At 47.3% G+C, this 22866-nt stretch overlaps 11 protein-coding genes across 11 annotated transcripts; 5 read left to right on the top strand and 6 right to left on the bottom strand.

Annotated features, from left to right (window-relative positions):
* Positions 1-51: 51 nt before the first annotated feature.
* I302_107984 (uncharacterized protein) lies at positions 52-880 on the top strand (the record flags this gene model as incomplete). The annotated part of the gene is made up of 3 exons (XM_019194244.1): positions 52-397; positions 525-661; positions 722-880. 3 exons carry the CDS (start codon positions 52-54, stop codon positions 878-880), a joined length of 642 nt encoding a protein of 213 aa, XP_019044367.1.
* Positions 881-1020: 140 nt separating this feature from the next.
* I302_107985 (uncharacterized protein) lies at positions 1021-1905 on the bottom strand (the record flags this gene model as incomplete). The annotated part of the gene is made up of 1 exon (XM_019194243.1): positions 1021-1905. One exon carries the CDS (start codon positions 1903-1905, stop codon positions 1021-1023), a length of 885 nt encoding a protein of 294 aa, XP_019044366.1.
* A 415-nt stretch (positions 1906-2320) lies between these two features.
* On the bottom strand, positions 2321-3813 carry I302_107986 (uncharacterized protein; the record flags this gene model as incomplete). The annotated part of the gene is made up of 4 exons (XM_019194242.1): positions 2321-2482; positions 2547-2603; positions 2704-3387; positions 3442-3813. The coding sequence occupies 4 exons, from the start codon at positions 3811-3813 to the stop codon at positions 2321-2323; spliced, it is 1275 nt and encodes a 424-aa protein (XP_019044365.1).
* A 443-nt stretch (positions 3814-4256) lies between these two features.
* Positions 4257-5085, top strand: I302_107987 (mitochondrial 54S ribosomal protein uL11m; the record flags this gene model as incomplete). The annotated part of the gene is made up of 3 exons (XM_019194241.1): positions 4257-4295; positions 4395-4492; positions 4773-5085. The coding sequence occupies 3 exons, from the start codon at positions 4257-4259 to the stop codon at positions 5083-5085; spliced, it is 450 nt and encodes a 149-aa protein (XP_019044364.1).
* Positions 5086-5582: 497 nt separating this feature from the next.
* Positions 5583-6673, bottom strand: I302_107988 (uncharacterized protein; the record flags this gene model as incomplete). Its single annotated transcript, XM_019194240.1, has 3 exons — positions 5583-5785; positions 5965-6113; positions 6231-6673. 3 exons carry the CDS (start codon positions 6671-6673, stop codon positions 5583-5585), a joined length of 795 nt encoding a protein of 264 aa, XP_019044363.1.
* A 1095-nt stretch (positions 6674-7768) lies between these two features.
* Positions 7769-9064, bottom strand: I302_107989 (40S ribosomal protein uS2; the record flags this gene model as incomplete). Its single annotated transcript, XM_019194239.1, has 4 exons — positions 7769-7845; positions 7956-8323; positions 8409-8703; positions 8926-9064. 4 exons carry the CDS (start codon positions 9062-9064, stop codon positions 7769-7771), a joined length of 879 nt encoding a protein of 292 aa, XP_019044362.1.
* Positions 9065-11154: 2090 nt separating this feature from the next.
* I302_107990 (uncharacterized protein) lies at positions 11155-14081 on the top strand (the record flags this gene model as incomplete). The annotated part of the gene is made up of 4 exons (XM_019194238.1): positions 11155-13253; positions 13367-13456; positions 13535-13650; positions 13795-14081. 4 exons carry the CDS (start codon positions 11155-11157, stop codon positions 14079-14081), a joined length of 2592 nt encoding a protein of 863 aa, XP_019044361.1.
* A 416-nt stretch (positions 14082-14497) lies between these two features.
* On the bottom strand, positions 14498-15418 carry I302_107991 (ubiquitin-like protein ATG12; the record flags this gene model as incomplete). Its single annotated transcript, XM_019194237.1, has 5 exons — positions 14498-14519; positions 14603-14703; positions 14848-14984; positions 15167-15250; positions 15364-15418. The coding sequence occupies 5 exons, from the start codon at positions 15416-15418 to the stop codon at positions 14498-14500; spliced, it is 399 nt and encodes a 132-aa protein (XP_019044360.1).
* Positions 15419-15659: 241 nt separating this feature from the next.
* On the top strand, positions 15660-16834 carry I302_107992 (uncharacterized protein; the record flags this gene model as incomplete). Its single annotated transcript, XM_019194236.1, has 2 exons — positions 15660-15947; positions 16100-16834. 2 exons carry the CDS (start codon positions 15660-15662, stop codon positions 16832-16834), a joined length of 1023 nt encoding a protein of 340 aa, XP_019044359.1.
* A 403-nt stretch (positions 16835-17237) lies between these two features.
* Positions 17238-20943, bottom strand: I302_107993 (uncharacterized protein; the record flags this gene model as incomplete). The annotated part of the gene is made up of 13 exons (XM_065870583.1): positions 17238-17285; positions 17366-17594; positions 17696-17785; positions 17859-18350; positions 18445-18533; positions 18607-18702; positions 18758-19239; positions 19336-19452; positions 19518-19675; positions 19751-20199; positions 20294-20411; positions 20470-20556; positions 20633-20943. The coding sequence occupies 13 exons, from the start codon at positions 20941-20943 to the stop codon at positions 17238-17240; spliced, it is 2766 nt and encodes a 921-aa protein (XP_065726655.1).
* A 379-nt stretch (positions 20944-21322) lies between these two features.
* I302_107994 (uncharacterized protein) lies at positions 21323-22793 on the top strand (the record flags this gene model as incomplete). The annotated part of the gene is made up of 4 exons (XM_019194234.1): positions 21323-21541; positions 21603-21989; positions 22054-22158; positions 22239-22793. The coding sequence occupies 4 exons, from the start codon at positions 21323-21325 to the stop codon at positions 22791-22793; spliced, it is 1266 nt and encodes a 421-aa protein (XP_019044357.1).
* Between the last annotated feature and the right edge of the window lie 73 nt (positions 22794-22866).

Genomic DNA, 22866 nt, shown 5'->3' on the forward strand with positions numbered 1-22866 from the left:
GTCAATGGCAGAGTATCAGACTCTCAATTCCACCACACCTAACCTATAACAATGGCCGCTCCTCAACCTCAACCCAACGCCAACCAAAACTTCGCCAACGTCCCAGCAGGCGACACCCCTCAACCCCAAGTGAACGACAAGCTCCGTCTCCCAGGATGGGAAGCAGCCTATCCGCAACAGCCCATCCACTGGCTCCAGAACCAAAAATGGTTGAACGCGAATTACATCCTCGTCACGGGTTACCTGATCAGACAAGAGGGTAATATCACTAGGGAGAAACCTATACCTGTTTTCATCGATTCGGTGGTGTATAATCCCCATTGTGCGTTTTTGGTCAATACGCCGAATCTGTACGCTACGGATTATGTGGGGTTAAATAGGTATAATGGGATTAATGGTTAGTTCTTCTATAAAATATCGCTGTTTTCGTGCACGGCGTGCAGTACTGGGTCGGATTCTGGATGATTCCAGATCTGTTGACTTTAGATGAGTTGTTGGCTGATGCCGTATTGCTTCAACCATAGGAACGGAATACCTTGAACTTTCAGATTTGAGACCCAAACACTACGATCTGCAATACGCCCAGGTACCTATCAATATCCCCGGTAGTCCCAATTCTTACTTTATCGTCATCCACCCTTTGAATAGGACTATCAACGTTGTGAGTGTCCTGAAATAGCCTAGTGGTAGAATCCAGGGCTGATCAGGTTTCTCGTGGTAGGATCGATTCGTAATGTTCAATTCTGAATTTATGAAGACGTCGGTCGAGACTGTTTTGAACACTGTGACTTGGGGGAACGCCAGTAAATTGATCGAAGCTTGGAAATCCGCTGGTAACAGGCCTTTGTCAAGGTTTAACGCGAATCAGTTCCCGCATTGACCGACGAGGCTGAATTCGTATTGTACCTATGCTCGTAGGGCAGTTTACAGTAGATAGCAGATCAAAATGCGAAGTCGTTGAGGTAGTTCAGCTTGTACATACAGTATGCAGAATGATGGCCTATCCATGAGGATATACGCCTACGGCCTAGGTAGGTTCCTATCCACCCATTCTCTAAGACTTTCCACCTCAATCCCCCTCTTCCCATTCCAAGTGACCCCAACATCCCAACTCACACCAATGTTCCGTGCCCATATCAAAGCGTATTTTGGACCTACGTCTTCCGGATCCCTCTTTCTCCTAACTTCCAGCTCTTCGACCGTTATAATCTTCCTATCGACCTTCCATCCCACCCTCTCCACCTCTTTCGATACATCTTCGAACTTAATCGTATCGCTTGCTATGTACACTACTCCCTGTGGTATATCTGGATTATCCAGTACGATCTTCGAGGTGATCCGTCCGATATCCTCTGCGGAAGTTACTGTAATCCCATTTGACCATCCTCCCAGCGCATTGACCGTAGCTTTTCCAGTAGAGCTGTCTAAATCAACAACGCCGAAGGAAGGATGGAATAGGAAACTTGTGAATAATCCTGTAGAGACTATCGTCCACTTTGTCTTATCTTGCGATCGAAGGAGATCTCGCACGTCAAGCTGTTCGTCAAATAATGGTTGGCTCGAACCTCTACCTATGAGATCGTAATCTACGCCGAACTGCCATGGGAAATAATGCGGTACCCCCGCCTCTAGCACCGCGTGTGCCAGATTCAGCTGAGAGTTCGGACCGCCTGCGAAACCAGTTGCTGAGATGACTATGTCGTACCCCTCCAGCAGGGGGGTCAATTCTTCTGCAGTGGATGAGATGTCTCCGTGGACTACCTTGATGGGATAAGTGGATAGGTCTGTGCTGGACGATGCACGGAGTAGGACGGATACGGAGGGGTGGGCTGGGTGGGAGGTGAGTGAGCGGATCAGGGAGAGACCTAGCTCGCCCGCTCCGATTATGAGGATTTTGGGTGTCATTTTGATGCGTTTCCCTTTATCCCTTTTCTTGCTTATGGAACTGAATGAAAGTATGTGAAATTTAACCTGATGAGGCGGAGAGAGAGCACACGGTCTGTTATATATATGCTGTACTCGTACTGATGACAAAGTAAGCATCTCTCCCCACTTCACCTCCACTCGGTCGGTCAACCTCCACTTGAGTCCTCCACCTCCTCCACCATCTCTCATGCTATATAAAGCTCTTGAAGAAGGGGAAAGTATGAAAGCCAGTAGTATCTCAGCGAGTAAGGAGAGATCTATCATACATGCGAAGTGCAGCTAAGATGACGCCTTTCCGGAGACAAGTCAAAACGAAGAGCGTTCGTATCTTCATTTGTTCGTTAACGATGCATCGACAGATACCATGATGCATCTTCTATCCCCTCTCTACTATCTACTGCCTCTTCTTTTCGGTCCTCCGCGTCAAAGCGGGTCCGTATACCCTCTCTCGATGTTTCTTCCGGAACCCCACAATACTGCCTATCAACCATATCCAGAATGTCTCCTGAGGTAGGAACTGCCCTACTAATCGTCTGTAGGAGCTGTATACAGGGAACTGGAACATAACAAGCTTGAATCAGCCATTTCGCCACCAGGAGAGCAAGAGCGATGTAGCTCACCTTCCGACTTGTTATCCACTCGGTTAAAAACGTACTCGCGCAGAATAATATGCTCAGCTGATGAAAGGTATGGGCTATCAGCTGGATTCCCTAACCGATCGGAGAGCCCATCTGCCATATCGAGAATGACATGACATGCACGATCGATCCCACTCACAGCGAAACAAGGTGCCCAAACGCATCCATCGCCCCACCCTCTTCTCGTCACCCCACTAGAATCCGATCCAGCCACTACGAACAACGCTTGAGTCACCCAGAATATCTGCTCGGAGGCGAAATTTGCATGTCTTGAATACCTGTATACACCTCTCGTGGGAAATCCTGGATGATGTGAAGGTGGATATGAAGAAGGTCTGGGACCTAGTCTGTTCTTTGAGTTGATTGAAGGGGGATGTACAAGTTTATCTTTAGGTAATGTATTCAACAAGCGATGTTTCTCCGATTGGAATTTGTACATCTCCCTGTCAGTCTTATATTCCATAATCAGACATCCGATTGCTAGGAACGCCACAGCCAGATCAGCGAGATTGAGGACTGTTGTCGATGCCGGTGCTGAATTTTGATATCGTAAAGGCAGGATATGTGAGATTTGACCGAATGATATACCGTAATTTGTGGTTGAAGCTAGCTCGCTGGGTGGGAGGGACATTATAGCGTATACTGGTAGACTTAGAGAGAAGAGTAATAACGGTTGAGCAATTGCTATTACGAATACATGTACTAGTGAGAAAACAAATCGCGGGACGAGAGATCGAAAAACGGTGTATCGGTAGTCTTCTGACTTGAGGTTGTAGAAGTCCCTCTTGAGGGCGTGAGAGAGAAGTCGAAGTGACCATAACAGCTGCAAATAAGATTAGCAAGATTATTCATGGTCCCGGATGGTTTGGTTACATACTTGCAAGCCCCACATCAATGCCACTCTAGGTATGTCATGCCCATAAACTCCCCCTTCTCCATTTACAAATATCCAAAGTACCAATAACCCCGTACAAAGCGGAGTATAGAAGGGCCATAACCTATCTACCCAGCTTACATTCCCACTTATAAGTCCCAGGGTATAGATGATAGGTATTGATAGTATGGTGAAAATCAGAGGGGCATGTAATGGATTTGTGGTCGATGCTGCTATGAATGATGTTGAGGTTGGAGATGGGTGGGTGGTATAGTGAAGTAAGAGGGAGGGCACTAATGATAAGACTGGTGTGGGGAGGAGAGGGACGTAAGGGAGGATAGGTTTGACGAGGGGGATGATGAGTTTTGATGACATGGTGAGGGAGGGAGGTGGGATGCGATGCTCCTCTATCCGCTGTCTGCGCTATGCTACCTCTATTTTATAGGTCGATAGAGTCTATGCAGTCTATACGTCTACATGTATCCTCGATGAGATGAGATGTCACTTTGTTTTGAATTCGATGTAATGGATCGAATGACATACATGAATGAATCAATCGACAGTGGTGGAGGTGAGTAACCGATCCGATATACACATAATCATTAAATGGGTCACTCATTTATATACTTGTATTATTTCGGTGCAGTAGTGCTTCTTCGCAAAGTACAGAAATGTTGAATCTCCAACTTGTATTAAGCACTTACTATACTATATATAATCCCATTGTCAACATACATAGCGTAAATAACACGTACACTACCACTACAACCTAATCCAAATCGTTTCTCGACAACCCCTCCTGGTAGATTCACAACAGCATGTCAAAAAAGACGGCGGCAGCATCAGCCCAATTGGTAGTAAGTACAATCCATCTGAAATCTTGCAATTCTGCTTTGCCATCCAGGCGAACGATTATATACGTCAGCATGAGCTGAATATATCGTTCTTCCTCGCAGAAAATCGTCGTTGGAGCTGGCAAGGCAACACCAACGCCACCTGTCGGTCCTGCATTGGGTGCTAGAGGTGTGAAAGCAATGGATTTCTGTAAAGAGTTGTGAGTGGTTCTCATCGTAGCGAAAGAATCAGGCTTGGGCTTGGGGGATTGGCGCATTCATTATGTGTTCAGTGGAGGGAATCCGATTATCGATCGATCTTGGTCGTCCTCTAGCTCTCAATTCATCAAGACATCCTAGTGTTTGGTGTATTCTTACGCCATCATCTTACATGTGGTTGTAACATTACCACCCACGCTCTTCCGAATCGAATAAAATATGATACCCTCATACTCCCAAAGCTTACAGAGAGATACTAATCCCCCTTAAATATCGACGTAGCAACGCCCGCACAGCAACCTACACCCAATCCATCCCCATCCCCACACTGATAACCATCTCCCCCGACCGAACATTCACCTTCTCAACACGCACACCCCCCGTATCGTACCTTATCAAGAAGACCCTGGGTCTGGAGAAGGGATCAGGCGAGGCGATGGGTAAACCGACGGGAACAAAGTTGAGCTTGAAGCATGTGTATGAGATTGCAAAGATAAAAGCGGGTGATGAGGATTTGGGGGCGTTGGGTCTCGAGAGGATAGCGAGGGGGATTGTGGGGACGGCTAGGAGTTTGGGGGTCGAGGTGGTTCCGTAGGCCGTAGGTTTTTGTTGGCATGTATGATATAGATTATATGGTATGTTTACAACATACAAGGTTTTCGTTACTGATTTTAAGGATTCATGGCTCATGGTTCATGGGTCATGCCGGTGGGTCCTGGGTTATACTAAATTTTGTGGGGACTAGGGCTGCCTTTGCGCTTAGGTCCTGTGCAGCGTATCAAGTTACTGATACCGCTCATGAGTTATAGCTAATCTAGCATTGCGTCTGCAAGATTCCACAAAACGATCTGCGAGTCAGGAATTCGATCAAGCTGTTGCCAAATAAAAAAGAAAAGAAAAAGAAACACGAGAATGAAAAACGGATAACAACCCTCTTTGCGACCGAAAGTAGATGTATTCGTATAATATCATTACGATTATTCGCATTCATGTCTACCCTTTTTCGTTTTATCTCAATACACATCCTTCTTCTAAACCCAAACTCAAGACACTATACTATTTTGACTGAACGAATTGGCACGATACACCCGATCATTTACCAAACCCAAAGTTCTTCCTGGATTCCTCGGCCTTCTTATCCTCCTCCTCCTTTGACAACTTCTTTCCTCTGGTAGGTACGCCCAACCCCTTGTACACTGCCGGTCGAGCTTCGATGGTCTCCAACCATTTGGCGACGTGGGGGTAGGGCTCGATGTCAAGTCCTGCCCATGCGTGGCCTCGGACCCAGGGGAAGACTGCGGTTGTACAGGTTAGCGAACGATGTCACACGGGTCGTATATTGGAAAGAAGTCAAGATGAGAGGGTGTACAGCAAAGCGGGCGATATTCTTATCACATCCACATCCACATCCACACGACGTTGAAAGGGCCCGAACGACACAGATTGATACAAAGCACCTCTACTTTTGACTCACCATTGATATCTGCCACACTGTATTTCCCACCTACCAAGAACCCTTTACTCTCAGGTTTCTTAAGTTGATCTTCCAGTACGCTGTACAGTCGAAGTGTCTCTTCTTGGTATCGCTTGATTCCGTATGGAATTTGCTCAGGGGCATATCGGCTAGAAATAGTACAGGAGTCAGTGAGCTTTCCCACTGTGACAAGGTATTGATAACCCTATCGAGCGGTCACAGAGGGGGTAGTAAGATGCCAATCCATCCAATTTAGACCAACTCACTAGAAATGATTAGCCTGCCCTTGCATAGGTCCAACACCCCCATGCGCAAAGAAGATCCAACTGAGGGTATCTGCACGAAGCTTCGCATCGGTGAAGCTGAACTTATGGTCTTTATCATACTGTTCGATAAGCCATAGTAAGATACTGGCGGATTCCCAAATATTGTGTCCACCTCCTACGTTCTCATCTACCAAAGCTGGGATCCGTCCGTTCGGGTTGATGGCTAGGAATTCAGGTTTCTTCTGATCCTTCTCTGAGAAACTTAGGGGGATGAAGTCATAGACTAGTTCTTTAGAGTCTGGGTAGGCCGCGTGTAGTTCCTCGAGGAGGATGGAGGGTTTATAGCCGTTGGGGGTGCCTACGGTATATAGGTGGAGTTTGGGGGCGAGGTCCGGGGATGAGAACGATTCGGGTCGTTGTGGGGAGGGAAGGGTTGATGACATTCTGATTTTGGTTTTGGTTTGTGGTGATGTAGTTATGATATTTCTGGGGGAAACAGGTGGTCTAAGTAGGTTAAGAGGACGAAGTGTTCGATGGATGGTAGATACACTGAGGGAGGATCTGATCATTGACTCTTGGGAAGTATGATCTCAAATACAATCATAGACAAGCTTTATATATGTTGTACAGTTGAGATCGCAAGCTGACCAAGTCAAGTTTGTGCGAATGATCACATAATCAATCGCACTCGCACTCGTATGTGATATGTCATCATTGATTCAGACAGATATCAAATAACGTTATTTATCGACCCACCTCTCACCTCCACCCGGGAGGACAATCTGTCGATAAACTACGAGTACAGTCCGTTTTCTCTTTCGATCTCAAACGTACATCTATTGGAGATACCTACTGCCCTCTGTTTGCATACATGATGGACGATGCAAGCTGGATTGATAGTCTATGGCCATCTGAGCCGAACCAAATCACTGAGAATGAGGAGCTCTATCCTTAGGATCTAGGACCATACAAACAGTACCGAGAAATACGGGAATATCCCTCCCATCGGATTACACCGATCAGCCAAACATCCTTCCAAAGGGTCCATCCACATTAATGACCGTGCGCTGACATTGTGGACATTCCCAGTGCCACTCGTAGTATCCGTCGTACTAGTATGACTTACACTATGCCATAGTCCCGTTCAAGCTATCGTGTCGAAGGGAACAACAAGGAGGCATGAAGACGTCATGTTGAGTCAACCTTTTCCAACTGCAACTAACTGCCAGGAATTCATACCACGAGTTCGAAGATCCAACTTGCACTTGAATCCCGGGACAACTCAACAGGCGTCAGTAGTACTGTCCAACTGCTCGATCACCTTTTTCAGCAACGGCTGAATGACCAACTCAGAACGTGCAATGATCTTATTCATATCATACTAGCAAAAAAAAGCCATGCACTAACCCCAAAAAGAATGCAAAGTGTAGATATCGAATACATCTAATTAAAGAGATTCAATCTTTCAAAGCCAAACCATAACATCCTTTCCAAAAGTGTCGTGAACTGACTTCCTTTTCACCCTTGTATAAGCTAAATTACCAACCGCCCGAAGCGTCTTGAGCGGGCTCGGCGGTCCAGTCTCCAGAGGTGGGTTCAGCGGACCAGTCGAGGGCTACGTCAAGACAAGGGAGATATCAGTATTGTTCGTGTACTGACATATTACCGAAGGAATGCTATGAAGGTAAAGCAAAGATGGGATTGATACAGGAAAAGGTTGCTCACCTTGCTCAGTGGGTTGAGCAGCAAGGACGGAATCAGCGGCGTTTCCAGCGTCCCATTCCTGAGCTACACCAGTAGCAGCACCAGTGGCGGCAGCATCGGCATCACCACCCTCGGCATCGGCTTGAGCAGCGGCCTTTTCGGCGGCCTCTCGCTCGATCTCCTCGGGATCTCTGTAGAAGAAGAGATCGGGGAGGGTCTCCCATCCTGAAGGACCGGTGGGACCTCGGGGAACTTGTCCCTTGAGTCTAAGGACCTCTCGACAGAGGAGGTACCAGAGGAGACCGACGGAGTGTCGGGACTTGTTGTTTCCTGGGATGGCGATGTCGACGAACTTGAGGGAGGCGTCGGTGTCACAGAAGGCGATGACTCTGTGGCGTGGAGTAGGGATGTCAGCGTATGTCAAGTGATGTAGCATGTTTTCGATGAGTCGTCAAAGAAAGAGCAGAAACCCACGGGATGTTAACGTAAGCAGCCTCTCGGATAGCTTGGTGGTCAACTCTAGGGTCGGTTACAACGATGACTCGGGGTTCCTTGAACGATCGAGTGATGTAGTTGGTGAATGAACCAGGGGTGAATCGACCGGCGATAGCTTGGGCACCGGTGAAAGAACCGAACTTGAGGACGGCTCTGTGACCGTAAGGTCTGGCTGAGATCACACAGATATCGTTGGGGTTGTCGATGGTAGCGAGAACTCGGGCGGCGAGGACGAGCTTTTCCCAGGTCTTACCGACGTTGAGGACGTGGATACCTGCGGTAGTACATATGTATCAGTGGACTGTTCATAGGAGTTCTCATCCAATAACCCATCCCCTATCTCTATCTCATTATTCTAAGACTGTTCTGATTCCCAATCAGGACCGTTCGTCATCCCGTTGGATCTACTTCCCGCCCATATGGCTGAACCTCCCAAACCATCCTTTCCATCCCAAACGCCATTCTGTATATGAACAAAACCCAAACCCAAACCCACCATCAGCTCGTCTCTTCCAGACGTAAGACTCCATGGTCTTATCACAGTTCTTGGTACCCAAGTGAGCTTGAGCGGCCAAGAGAAGTTGGATATCCTCCTCGGTAGCTTGAAGGGCTTTAGGAAGTCTGTCAGCGGACATTTTGTTGGATGTTGTTGCTGGTTTTGGAGGGGTTGTTTTGTTGATTAAACGTTGAAGGGGCTTGCAAATGTGCAGCAGATATCTACGTAGATGATACTATCGAAGATACTGAGATGAGAAGTTGTTCTACCGCAAACCGAAGTAGATTTTTGATGAAGATCAAAAGGGGAAGGAGTAACGATGAGAATGGGATTGATGATTTGCGACAATGCCATGCACCCAAAAGGTGAATGTGGGAATGAGTATGGAAAATTAAATCCGATAATGTCACTGATTGCAATCGCCACATCCAAAGCTTAACGCCGACAGCTATAGTTCCGAGGAGTGGGGAATGCGGAGTATGCCACTTGAATAGCGTTCAGGATGCAATAATCGTAAATCGTAATGACTCGTGATCAAGTGAGCTAGCGTCATTAGGAAAAGAGCGGTACGAGTCGTAATTCATTGTAATTTCCCGGAGATGGATCAGATATCTGTCCGTAGTGTGTCATTTGTTACCACATCAAGTAATTATTCAATGACGGATCAACGTGGAGTGGGAACTATAGTGGTACCTGATCACATCACATCAAGAGGGGTGAGCCTGATAACTGGTTCATAAGAAATTGCGCACTACCCTTGTATTACGATTTGATTCCGTTATCATTACCCCTCCCCCTGTTGCTCTTGCTGTTGATTCAACTACTGGTTTTACTCGCCACCGGTTCAAATCACACTCACTACTCACCACTCTACTTTCTCATCATCCATCACAATAGCAAAACCATAGAATATAACACCACTCAACTTACAGACTGTACCGCATCTACATTCAACCTAGAGATACCCAAAAGCCCCTTTGGTCAGCTTAGAGGGCAAAATCAGTGAGCGAGAGATAAAACTTAGAGTAGAAAGAGCCATCCGGTCACCGCCGGCGAGGTGAGTTTGACTCGTTGAATTCGACTCTGTCCGAACATCACATCGCATAACCAAAAGCGATGCTCAGCAGACTCATGACGACCAAGCTATGCATGACACTGATTTGTCCCTCACGATAGAGATCCAGTCAAAGTGCGGTTCCGACGTCGTAGAAAGCGTAGAAAGAAAAGGATCACATCGCATTATTCCCCACTCTACATAACCCCTAAAAAGGATACAACAATCCGTCGGTTTGGGATCTAATTTTCATCGAACATACACGATATATCATTCACTACTCACCACTCAATACCAGTATCATCAAAATGTCCTCATTCACTGTTGTTGCTATTATCAAGTCCGAATCAGCTCTTGAAGCTAGATGCTAGATCACCTATACCCACGGTACATCAACATTTGCCACTCGACTCAAAATACCATCAAAACGGATACCCACTAAATCAACGGACGGGACAATCAACAACAACGATATCATTCATCAAGCTTTGCATTGTTTCCTTCCAATTCGATTCTCATGGATATCAATTTTGGGTCAACTCAACATACAAGTGGTATAATCTGTCTGGTCAGGTCTTCGGTCATTTGATATAACTTACAAACGGTATAACTCCTATCACAACCTTAGTAGGAACAAGGCTGGACAATCTGGTCGAATCAACAACATCTTTCAAACTGATCGTCCACCTTGCAACACTCCCTATCATCTACTTCCTCATCAACATCACCTAGGCGATCCTTTTGTTAGCGATACCGCCCACTACCTCGAAACCTTTTTGTTCTCGATTTACACCATCCAACCATTCACACCTGTCCATCAACCCCTCCTTTCACTCTACCCTCACCACGTTCGACTTTCCCGAGTACCACATATCAAAGGAAATATCGTTGTTAGCAGATCACTCATATCTATATAATCATATCTTCAAAGATCGAGTTAAGGTTATTCCTCGTAATCGCCACTCGACTGATCGACATCTCTTAATCTCGTTTTCGTTAGTCTAAATCACACCATCAAAGTGTGTAGATTCTATCGATAACACCAACAAGGCGCGAAGAAAACGGAGGCTTTCTTTTTTCCCTATTCCGACAAATCATAGCCATTAATCGCCACCGCACTTCTTCGCCACCCTCCCCTTATCCATCTTACCGACTTCTCTTTAAACAAAAACAACATGTCAAGAGCAGCGACTGCTACTCCCCCTCCTCAGACTTACTTCCCTCAGCGGAACAGTACTCCGACGATGCGTCATTGTGCGGCACCTACTGTCTCTGCTGCTCATTTCGCCAATCGAGGATATCAACATCAACCACATAAGCGGAAAACGAAAAACCTTCCTCAATCGTCTGCCAGTGCTCCCAGTGGAAGTCCCCTCAAGAAACCTGCCACTACAGTAGAGAATGGTGAAGCTTTAGGGTTATCGTTTGAAGATCTCGGTGGCACATCTGTAGAATACGAACAACCGCCACAATCACGTCCCATCTCGAGGCAGGACTCGATATCGTCGTACTCCTCTTCTGCTTCCGTCGATAGTTTTCAGTCATCGCGCTCCGAAATCTTCACGGGCGACTTACAAGGTAGTGGATCGGAGACTGGCCGTTCGACTCCCACCATTGCATCTGTGTCAAGCTCGATATCTCGAGCACCTACGCAATTGCTCACTCCCGTCGCTTCGGAAGCTTCATTCCCCATTTCTAGTTCTTCTCAAGCTCAAGAACATCATGAAGTGGCGAGTCCCCAGGTCGTCCAGCTTGGCTCGCCAGCCGTACCTCGAGGATCATGGGTTGGGAAAATGGCTATGGCCGTTGTCAACACCGGTATGAGCATGGGTATACCTTTTGGTCAACATGTCAAGAAGGATACTTCTGTAATACCACCGAAATCAGTTACTCCGGTTGCTCCTGCTGTCGTTGAACCGATCCCAGCCGGCCCGATCACTGTCCCTTCATCTGGTTTCAGTGCGCCCAAGCCAAGCATCGAAGAGCTTTCGTCTTTGTCGCCAGAACAGCGAATGGCCAGGCAAAGAGAATGGGCTGAAGCTGAAAATCGAAAAGTCACTGAGTGTGCTCGATTATGCTCACAATGGCCTCAGAGTGGCTACAATATGACGAAACATGGCCCAAACGGAGCGAACTGCTATTACTCACCTCAATCATTTGCCAACCCTCAGCACGTTGCTGGTGTCATGCAACGACAAGCGGAACTTGAACATTACCTTGCGGTCAATTCGATGATGTTCTTCTCCTGTCAACGAGATCGAGCTTCGCATCGAGATTCCAGCTCTGACGATGAGTCTGATCCCTCTTCTGCGGAATCATACGAGTCTTCTCATCCTTCGCCTTCGACCTCTATGTCTCTTTCTGTCGACGATGCTATGGCCAAGCAGGAGGCAGATATCCGAGCTGCCATGGCTTCCCCGATTATATCGATCGCCAATTTACCTAACGGTACTCAAGTCCCTGCTCCCCTGCTTCTATCGCCCAAATCAGTCAAAGGCGCTAGGTCTCTTCCTGAATTGGATTCGCTAGCGAGATCGATGGTTCTGTCGAAAGACGAGTCCGAGTCCGCAATGGATATCGATCAGTCCGAATCTGGATCTCTAGTTGGATCTACCGATCTTAGCGAATCGGCATCTTTCAACCGACCTGCTCGAGCTCAGTCATGCGGTGCCAAACGCCCCTCGACGGCGGAAGGGTTCGAAGAAGAAAAGCGAAGGAAAGTGGACGAAGCGATGGTAGTGGAAGAAGCCGTCGAAACTGGAGTGATTGCTCCTGCAACCTCACCTTCCGTCCGATCTTCACCCAACAACCGAATGTCATCTTCCGTTCCAGATCTGAACAAGGCGAAAGCTGCCCAAGCCCCACCAGCGGTTTTTGGGGTAGTGGTGAAGACGTCCGATACTCACCCTATCATCATTTCTCCATTCTTCCCTTCCGACCTGTTACCGATCCTTACCAAACATATGGTCATGCCTGCTCAGACCGGCCCGTTTTCCCAGACTCCCCTGCTCCTCGCATCGGATATCGACGTTCCATCTCTTCTTCTATCCTATGTCCCACCTACGCCCAATCCAGCTATCATCCCTAGTCCTATCATCAATGCTTTTGGGGGACAACAGACCGATCGAAAGGTCGTTGGGAACTTGCTGCTGAGTAGTTGTCCAGGAAAGAGATTAAGGTTGGATGGACCCAGTAGAGGTAGAGGACCGGTGTGTAGAGATCTCGCAACGGATTTGAGAAGGATCAAGTCGGAGGGTGTGGGATGTCTTGTCTGGTAAGTTGATTTTGACATGTGGGATCTTCAGTATCAGTAATGTAGCTGACTTGATTTCTTTCCGTCTTTCTTTCGTTCTTACTTTGCTTGTTGCGATTGATGCATAAACATAGCTGTCTGGATGATCCTGAACTTGCCCTGCTCGGTGTTCCCTGGGAGACTTATCGGGAAATTGCCAATGAGATTGGGTTGGATGTGATTCGGTGTGTTGTGTTGTTCTTCTTCTCTGCTGTGTACTCGTTACTTACATTTGCTCGGTTTTGTGTTCGTTGGACGTGCAGCCTGCCAATGCCTGATGGGTTCACTCCTGTCAATATCGGGTTATTCGATTCTCAAATTACCCTGATAGCTACCAAGTATTCGTTGCAGGGTGTTAATGTTTTGGTGCATTGTCGAGGTTAGTTGTGTATCCCTTTTCCGCTCACTACTATTTCCTCTTCCTTTTCTATTTTTCACTGTTCTTCTCTTGTCGTACACCTATAAAAAGGACATCTTAGCTTTTTCTTTGGGCAAGTATACTGACCAAATTTGGTGGATATAGGCGGAGTAGGCAGAGCGGGTCTAACAGCCTGCGCATGGGCCATCAAAATGGGTTTTGTGCAACCCCACCCTTCTCTCTTGCTTGTTGAGTCGGCCAGTACGAAGAAGAATGGAAGGTCCAAACCCTTACCTCAGGAATTGGAGCATCAGATTGTCATGAGTGTCGTGGAGAGGGTTATAGCTATGATCAGATCGCGGAGGGGACTCAAGGCTATTGAGAGTTTCGAACAGGTGCAGTTTTTGGCTAGGTATGTTGGGTGGTTGAGGAGGGAGGTGAGGGGGTGTTAGGGCTGGCTGGTATTGCTACACCATGGCAGTCAACGCAACTGGAGGAGGAAAACGCAAGATACAGCGTCTTTTCATCAAACGAAAATGAAGAATCAAATCAAATGAAAATCAAACTCATGTCAGAACAGAACTATGTAAAATGTCATCTCATACAGATGTATCGCAGAGTAGGTTGTAGTAGGTAGTGGATGAGGCGGTAAGAGTATTACTTCAATTTCTATTTCTATCTCTTCAACAGGTGTATATAAGGGTCATAACCACATATGATGATATGCATATCATTATTTCTTCACTGCGACCTCGCGTGAGAAGGAGCAGACATAGCAAGCTCATATGTGAGGTTCATTAAAGGTCGTTTAGTTCATACCGTATAGTACAATCGTAATACACATATCCACTTTGCTCCTTTTCTATTCCTATCCCCACGCTTGGGTGTTACTATATCCAATACACCCCATGTCAGCATCATCATCATAGATATGAAACTCAAAAGCAGAAGCAGAAGCTGGAACTGGACCCACCTGTAATTCACTATCAGGTGACCCTCCGTGCCAAAACATTTATATAGGTTTCCTACCGTATCGTCAGGAGCGGGTGCGAAGGCTGCGTTGATGTATGTGAACTATATCGAACGAGAGGGTCGTGTCAGTGCAAGTTGGTCTAAAGGTGATCTATAGATACATTTGGAACAAGTGTGTGGGGATATCTCGGTTTGAGATATAGATAAAAGGACAGCAGTCGATGAGTCCTGCCCTATCGAACTCACCAGCGGCTCGTCCTTCTTCATACCCAATTGTTGTCGTAGAAACAAAATGACAGCTTGGAACTTGTGTCCTGCCGTGGCTTTGAAGACGTTGTTCTTCATTATTGGTGCGGAACCTATGGCCTTGAATCGGACGACGACTATTTGCGAGGATAGGAATATTATTTCACATAATGGTATATGAGTTGCACGATGATGTTTTTGGATCGGATCCACATGAAAATGAGGATGTCATGGTAGATAGACAGACAGGCAGAGAGTTAGTCACCACAGACAACTGGACGAGATTGAGTATGAAGTTGTGATGTAGCATGGACCTCACCCTTAGACGCATCCTTCTTCTTGTAATGCTCTAACGCCTCTAGCGCTGTTGGCTGGGTGATCATGGAATTGGCCAACATTGATTCTGAGATAGATGCAATTAGCTATGATGAAGTAGGAGTTGAGAGGAAGAACTCGTTTCATCGGAACCGCGTTTGCCGCGTAGTCATAGGTGAAAGGAAGGGAGGATGCACGTACCCGCTGAAGGAGGTTGGATAGCTGGTGAGAGTAGATCTGGTGTTGGTATTGACATGTCGCTTGTCAGAGTGTTGTTGATGTGATGAGATGAATGAAGAGGAAGAGGAGAAGGAAGATGACATCGAGTATATATGTGTTGTCGGATGTTTATCAGGATATTTAACCGGGAATCGAACATGGATAAAACAACATCTCTTCTCTCTCTCCCTTCTCTCTTTTGTGTCAACATCTATTGTATCTCACGTTGCTCCCATTACACCCTTACCAGCAGCTCGCATCGCTTCTCTCACTTCAACATGTCTGACGATAGCGATAACAGGAACGCAGCTTCTAGCTCTCGGAAGCAGAACGATCCTACCAATAACCCATTATTCGGTGCTCCTCCTGCTTCTGCTACATCCACAGATATACCTCCACAGCCTCTTCTCAACGAAGCTGGTCCGTCCAATCCCATCGATATCGACACTACCTACAATCCCTTATACGGCGCATCACCTCCTCGAGACGACACACCGTGGCATACGAGTTCAGAGCAGTATCGCCCAACACCTAGGGAACTGAGGTTATACCATCGGCCCAGAAGTGTGAGTATCTCCATCGCTTCGTGGTCAATTACATCTGTGAAGTGTCATCATATACATCGTAGCATCCCTGTTATCGCATTCAACACCGTACACCGCTCTCTCTCATCTCCCCCTCTCGAGTCACAGCTGACTTATACATACCCCTTCTGCAGGCTCATATTGAACCCTCCAAAACCATCCAATTCATGCGCCAACTGACATTCATCCTCTCCCTCATCTTCGGTCTATCATCAGCCATCGCAGGGGTATGGTCCGTCTTCATCCTTCCCCTCCTCCACTCGTCCTTCTCAGCTAGGAAGGCGCTGGTATCTCAGCAGAGCGAGCGGGTTCGAAAGCTCTTGGAGGGGGTACGGAGGTTGAGGGCATTAGGATTATACCCCAAGCGTAACCTTGAGGCACCAGCCCAGACGGAGGGTGATGATGATGAGAAACAAGTGCTTAAGAAGGAAGAGGCAAGCTTGAAAGAGATTTCATCAAGTATCGATTCCCTCCTTTCCCAAAATATTCCTTCTCACCCACCATCCCAGTCCTCAGACGGGACCGTCGAACTTATCCCCACTACGCCTCTTACCGCCCTTTCATCAAAGTTGAAAGTCCTTTCCTCGTCTATGGATGCAACGTCTACGACTCGCACGTCGGTCATATCCACACTGGAAGGATATACCTCATCGATCCACCATCAATTATTTTTGGCCAGATCGTCGACGGGGGGGATGAGCAGCTATGGGGTGAATATGAACTCGTTGTCTAACCACCTGAACGGGAATACTGGAAAACAAACAGGGATGGGACTGGGATTAGGGGAAGAATGGGATAATACGAGGAAAGAGATTAGGGCTATTAAGGGGATGTTATTAAATAGAAGGCAGTTTAGCGGGACCAAGTGACCTGATGGTGCATTGTGTATCGTATGATTCATGATATTGGTCTTGAATGATGAGTTAACTGCTGTTGGGATATATGGTATATAATCATTACTTTGAGATAGTGACAAGCCTCAAGTACCGGTCATTTAGCGTGATCTGAAGGCTCAGCAGGACCGACTAGATGTCTATCCGATGAACGTTTGAGCTCAACACCGCTAGTACTGCCAGTCTATCCAAGAGGATATGCGTGTTGTGCATCATTTTTGTGTGACCATAGAGTCACGGACACAACAAGATACTATCAGATGATGGAACCAAGAAAAATATGCCATACAACAATATATATATATAAAGATAACAAGGAAGCAATTCGACCAATCCATGTAATGAACTTCACACAGTCAACAATATCTCATACTCATTCTCATTCATCTCCTTCCGCCTCTCCACCATCCGCCAAACTGTCCATGAGCTATGCGAAGAAAGACATCAGCAGTCCTTTACGTTCGAGGACAAATACTGCACCGCATACACCGCTAAACCCGGACTCACCATCAATGCGAACTCATCCTGTTCTGTCCCTTCCGTCCCCTCCGTACCAGCTAGACTATGTTCATCTGCATCTTTGTGTCCTTCTTCTCCTGCTATGTTCTGCTCAGAAAGGTCTGTGATCTTCCCTTTCCCCTTATACTGGAATCGATTTTCATCAGGTATCTGATCGTTCCCCGACGGCGCTTCAAGCAATAGTGGTTTACGTCTCTTGGCAGGTTGGTCGTCTGGGCTAAACCCACCAAGCGAACAATGTCAGCATGACCACAGGTGAGCGGAACGAGATGACATGTGATGACTTATCCACATGATGACAACAGCATGACCACTCACTCAGTCGGCGAAGGATCCTTGAAATCCTCCAACGGCAAACTCTCTTCATCTGCGTACCTCACCCTTTTCTTACTAGGTGTCGAAGGGGCACTACACAGCGTGTCACACCATAAGCTTTGACGTATACCCGCGATCAATCCAGCTGTTCCGCGCTTGGACCCACCTATTCGCAGATCTGACACTCCCATTCTCAGTCCCAAACTCATCATCATCATCCTCAGCCATGAACGCCTCCCACTCCGCATCGGCACCTTCGTCCCACCCCTTTCCCACCTGCGCATCATCATCCATATCTTCGTGCTCGTCCTCTTTTCCATCCTCCTGGTTTTCCTTCGTGTCGACACCTTTATCATCTAGCTGAGATGTCGATGATTCCCCATTATTCCCATTCAATATAGGCAGAGGCGTTACAGGTCGACTCCCACTCCGCTGTTCAGGCTTCTTTTCAGCCAAATACTTATTCTCATCCTGCCTATGCCACAGGGCTATACTATCCCAGAACCAGTTCGCCCAGACTATCTTCACGTCGGGTATTTTGCTTGATCTGTATGTCTTCTCCGTGTTCAGGGTGGCGGTCACACAGTGTGTTATGCGTGGATGGACGGATAGGGAGCAGAGAGCACCGAAGGTTTCGGCTGTTTGCCATATCTCGGTTCTGCGATGGCACTATCTATCAGCATGAGAAACTCTAAGTCTTCCTTTGCACACCGGAAAGAGCAATTGATTGGAGGGATGGAAGGACGACTCACGTTTCTGGATTGACAGCTTGGGGTATCAACCCACTGAAAACCAAGTTACATCCTTCCAGTACTGTAGATTTCATCTCGGGAATGATGAACTGCACCACAAATGGTCGTTGATCAGCTGTCTTTGTAGATTCGACTCCACGACGCGGGCTACGTTCAGCTCACCTCGACATCGCAGCTCATAGGTAAGGAAGTCTTAGGATCCCAGTTCTCGAGTGAGTCGAATGCTCGATAAAACCGACGATGGACGTCAGTAAGGATCTGCGCGAATTATCAGCTGGGCACTTTAAGTCTCACAGAGGGAGGAGCAGCTCACAGCGGATACTCTCAGAAGTTCGTAGTCCTCCGGGTTGAGCAGTGGTTTCCGAGCTTTGGGCGGTGTTGAGGGACTTGCAGGCGTAGGCGTGGGTGGGATGATAGTTTTGTCATCTCTTCTCTCTGCTTGATTCTGTTTTGCTGAGGTAGCACTCTGGTCGTTCCCTGCGTTATCACTCTTGTTGACCTCTCTTTCGGTTTTCTCCTCTATACCAGGCGGTTGGTCATGCTCCAGCTCCTCCTGCATCTTCGCCAATGGTCGACTCTCACTCAGGTCATCCAGCAATTTAGCCTTCAGCAACAATCCATCTTCCACCGAAGGTACGTCTTCTGGAGTGGTTGGAGGCGGAGTGGACAAGTCCGATGAAGATGCGGGTGATGAAGCGTTGGAAGGCGAGGTAGCGGTGGACGAAGGTGGTGGGGTTGATTTGTTTTTGGGCAGGAACGAGGAGTTGATATCCCCTATTCCTATGAAGAAGTCGTCTGCGAGATACACCATTCAAGTTAGCTGTAATGGATTTATATCTGGAGTGTAAACAGGTCCGCAGAAATGAGATTGAGGTTGGATGATGCACTTACAGGGCACGACTTTTACCAAATTCGGGCAATCTGCCCATACGTCTGATCTGTCATCTATGACCACCACCATGGACGTATCGGTGGGAAATAATCTCTTAAGATTCTTCGAGCTGAAACCTATCGCAATACCACATAAGCTACTTTTGTCCTCTAATCTCAGAGTCGAGGACTGGTGAGCTCACTTCCACTTTCATCCCTACTCAGTATCCTCCCTCCAAAGATCCTCCCATCCGGATCAATTACATTACAAATCGCATCCGCGTACGACCTCGTTCCCATCGTGTATACGTGCATCTCGTATAGCTCTGACATTGTATCGAGGAAGTTCTGTAATCCGGGTCTATCCCACAATCACCACGTATATTAGCCGATGTAACGTCTATTTTGGAACACTGAAGGTAGGACGATGACCTACCTGGGCTTGGTGAAGTACCATCTACCCTGCATTTCCACCATCCTCTCTATGCCTCCTCTGGATTTCGGCTTCACATACCCTGGAGGAAGGTCATCAGCAATTTGGAATCTTGCTACGTCCTTTAATGCCTCTGCATTGGGATTCTTCTCTCGGGGTAGAGACGGTGTAAGTTGAGGTAGAGTGAGACTGGCAGTGTGAGGGGATGTAGGTGGTGTGGTACTTTCTTCTATGGTGCCTTTCTCAGTTGTATCTGGAGGTAAGGGAGGAGTTGTAGATCGCTGCTCTGGTGATTCGGATTGTCGATCATACTGGTCTATCTCATCCATCCATTCTGCAACGGTCGGGTCGACGGTGGTATGTATGATTGTCTGGTCGAGATCCACGATCAATGATAATTTACGTGATGATAGAAGTGCATCTCGAGTTAAATTATCTAATCTGTGGGCTTCCTATGAGCGGTACATGCAAATGCAGAATTGATCAGCTTGTCGATTAATTTTCGCAGGAAAGGATCGAGCGGAGCAGCTGGACAAATCGACGTACATTCTTCGATACTGTCACTCCCATGGAATCATGAGTTACCTCGAATCCGCCTGGATGCCTCGACGGTCCGGCTTGGCTTGACGAGCTTGCTTGAGCTGGTGCTGACAGGTAATCGTCCCTTCATATACTTCAGAATCAGCCAGGTAGTCTGGTAATACCTTAAGAGCATAACTCACTCTGTCAAATCAGCTCCGCATATCCCGCACATCCCGTGGAGTTGAACAGGGTGCGAACACGGCTGATGAACATTCAAGAGCGGTTGACTGATAACATCCATATGATGTCAGCTCGACCATGTTGAGGGGTAGTTGTACACAGGAAGGTAGAGATTTAGCTCACCTTGACTGCCTCCTCTCAATCTTCATACCCACTTTCACCGATCCCTCCCACCCCGCAACCTCCCCATCAATCAGACAATCCCAAGTGCCAGACCCGTCATCACCCTCAATCTCGCCCTTGGAGATATCAGCCTTCTTACCTTCTTTCTCCCTTTTAACTATGGCCTCGCACTGCTCCTTGGACATGAAAGAGTATTCCAGTAGGGGTGATCCTCGCTTGACTTGATTGCCGGTCGAGACGAGGAAGCGGGTGATGGTTATTGGGTACGGGAGGGTGGGGGGAAGGGAGAGTTGGGTCGGTGGGTCGGACATTGTTTGGGTATGCAGGTAGGGGAGATGGTTCTATGAGGGTTAGGTAATGGAGATAGTGAAGTTCGAGAATGAATCTGTGAGCTGTGAGATTGGTTTTGTCTCTTCTTGAGGTGTGTTTAATGGATGAATGAATGAGTAGAAGAACAATAAGAATTCACGTCTACGAGATACGAGATCAACATCACCGGATACCATCAGATACAACTTCCACGTCATCACTTTGTGCTTGCTCATCATCATCCATCAACTGAATGAATGAATGGATAGATAAATAGATGCATGCATCGCCCTCATTCTTCTTCAACTCTTCATCTGGACCACAGCTAGATACGAATACGAATAGTCTGGTGAACAGCTCAACCATGGTACACCAAGCAATATGACCCCTCATCAACCACACGACCTCCCTCCTCTAGGCAGCCCATCCTTCACCCCATTACTCCTCCGCCATGTCCTCTCCCACCCGGCATTGGCGGGATGGTCCATCAATCCCTCGTTATTTTCGGTGTTACTCCTCGCGATGATAGTAAGAAAAGGAGGCGTCGTGGTAGATACGACCAAAAGGGATATAGATGATCTAGCTCAAGTGATACATCAGGTGAGTAGCCTTTTCCTCAAACAAACAAGATATACTAGCTTACATGGGGTCTCGATGGTAGATGATCGGAATGATATTCGGGTTAAGAGTGCATCACATATCATTTGACGAGTATACGGACCCGGAGGAAGTGATACATCGGCTATGCCATGGAAGGGCGCATAATCCTTTTATCAGTGGATCAACTCAACAACAACACGATCAACGAACAGATCCGGATGGGATGGAGGTATTGATCATGACTGGTTTGGAGGATGCCAGTAGTCCGGTGAAAGTGAAGATTGGAGATATGATGACCAAGAAGCGCATTGAGGTACCATCGGGCGACGACTACGGGACGATGCAGCGGAATGGGGATGGGGAGTTATCAGATGGAAAGATGGAGAGAAAGTTTGATCCGCTTGTGGTATGGATAAGGGAGGAAGGGAGGGAAGTACCTTCTTGGATGGTCAGTGTTCATACACTTCCATACCTATACCTCGGCTGATCTCCTCGCTGGGTCGAATTGGTAGATTGACCAATTCATGCTTGGCTTGCATATTCATTCAGACGATATAGAATTACCGCCTTCGGATTTTGGTACGATTACAGGTCAGGGGGCGATCATACCTAGTACTGTGAGTTCATTATCCCTATATCTCTCATCTCCCTATATATACTTGAACTGCAGGTACACCAAGCTTACATATCCTTGCAGTACATATCCCAACTCACCTCTCTCCTCCCATACGTACACATCCACGCCCCCCTCCGAATCCACCTGTCTAACCTCCTCTCCGCTGTCTCCTCGCACCCGGGCTTACGAACCAACATGACCGGCAAAGCCACCAGGGGAATTAGAGAGTACATCAAAGCGCACAGGCTCCTCTCTGGGTCATTCGAGATACCATACTCCTTCCTCCATCCCTATTCGTCGGACGAGACTGATCTATCAGCCAGGGGAAAGGGTTTGGGAGGAGGTATAGGCGGGGTGGACACTTGGGCGGAACTTGCAGGTGAAGAGCCGAGTTTGAGCAAGTACAGTAGTGAGACTGAGGGGATGGTAGATGAGCCGTATTGTACGCCTGGGAATGTTGAGGGTGTGTGGAAGGTTTTTGTGGGGCATCGTTGTAGATGCCGAGAGGAGAGGGAGGAGGTCATGTGGTTGATTAAGGGGTCTGCGGTTGGGGGTGATCCTGAGGGAAGGCTGGTGAAGGGGAATAAGAGGAAAGGGGTCGATAAGACACTAGATGAGATATTGAGGACTGTGTAATATCCTACGATTTCCTCTTCTTTCATTTTATGTTGTATTACTCATTGTTCTTAATCGATAATCCCAAAATGCA

The sequence above is a fragment of the Kwoniella bestiolae genome, chromosome 7 (genome assembly GCF_000512585.2).
Source record: "Kwoniella bestiolae CBS 10118 chromosome 7, complete sequence".
Taxonomy (NCBI): Eukaryota; Fungi; Basidiomycota; class Tremellomycetes; order Tremellales; family Cryptococcaceae; genus Kwoniella; species Kwoniella bestiolae.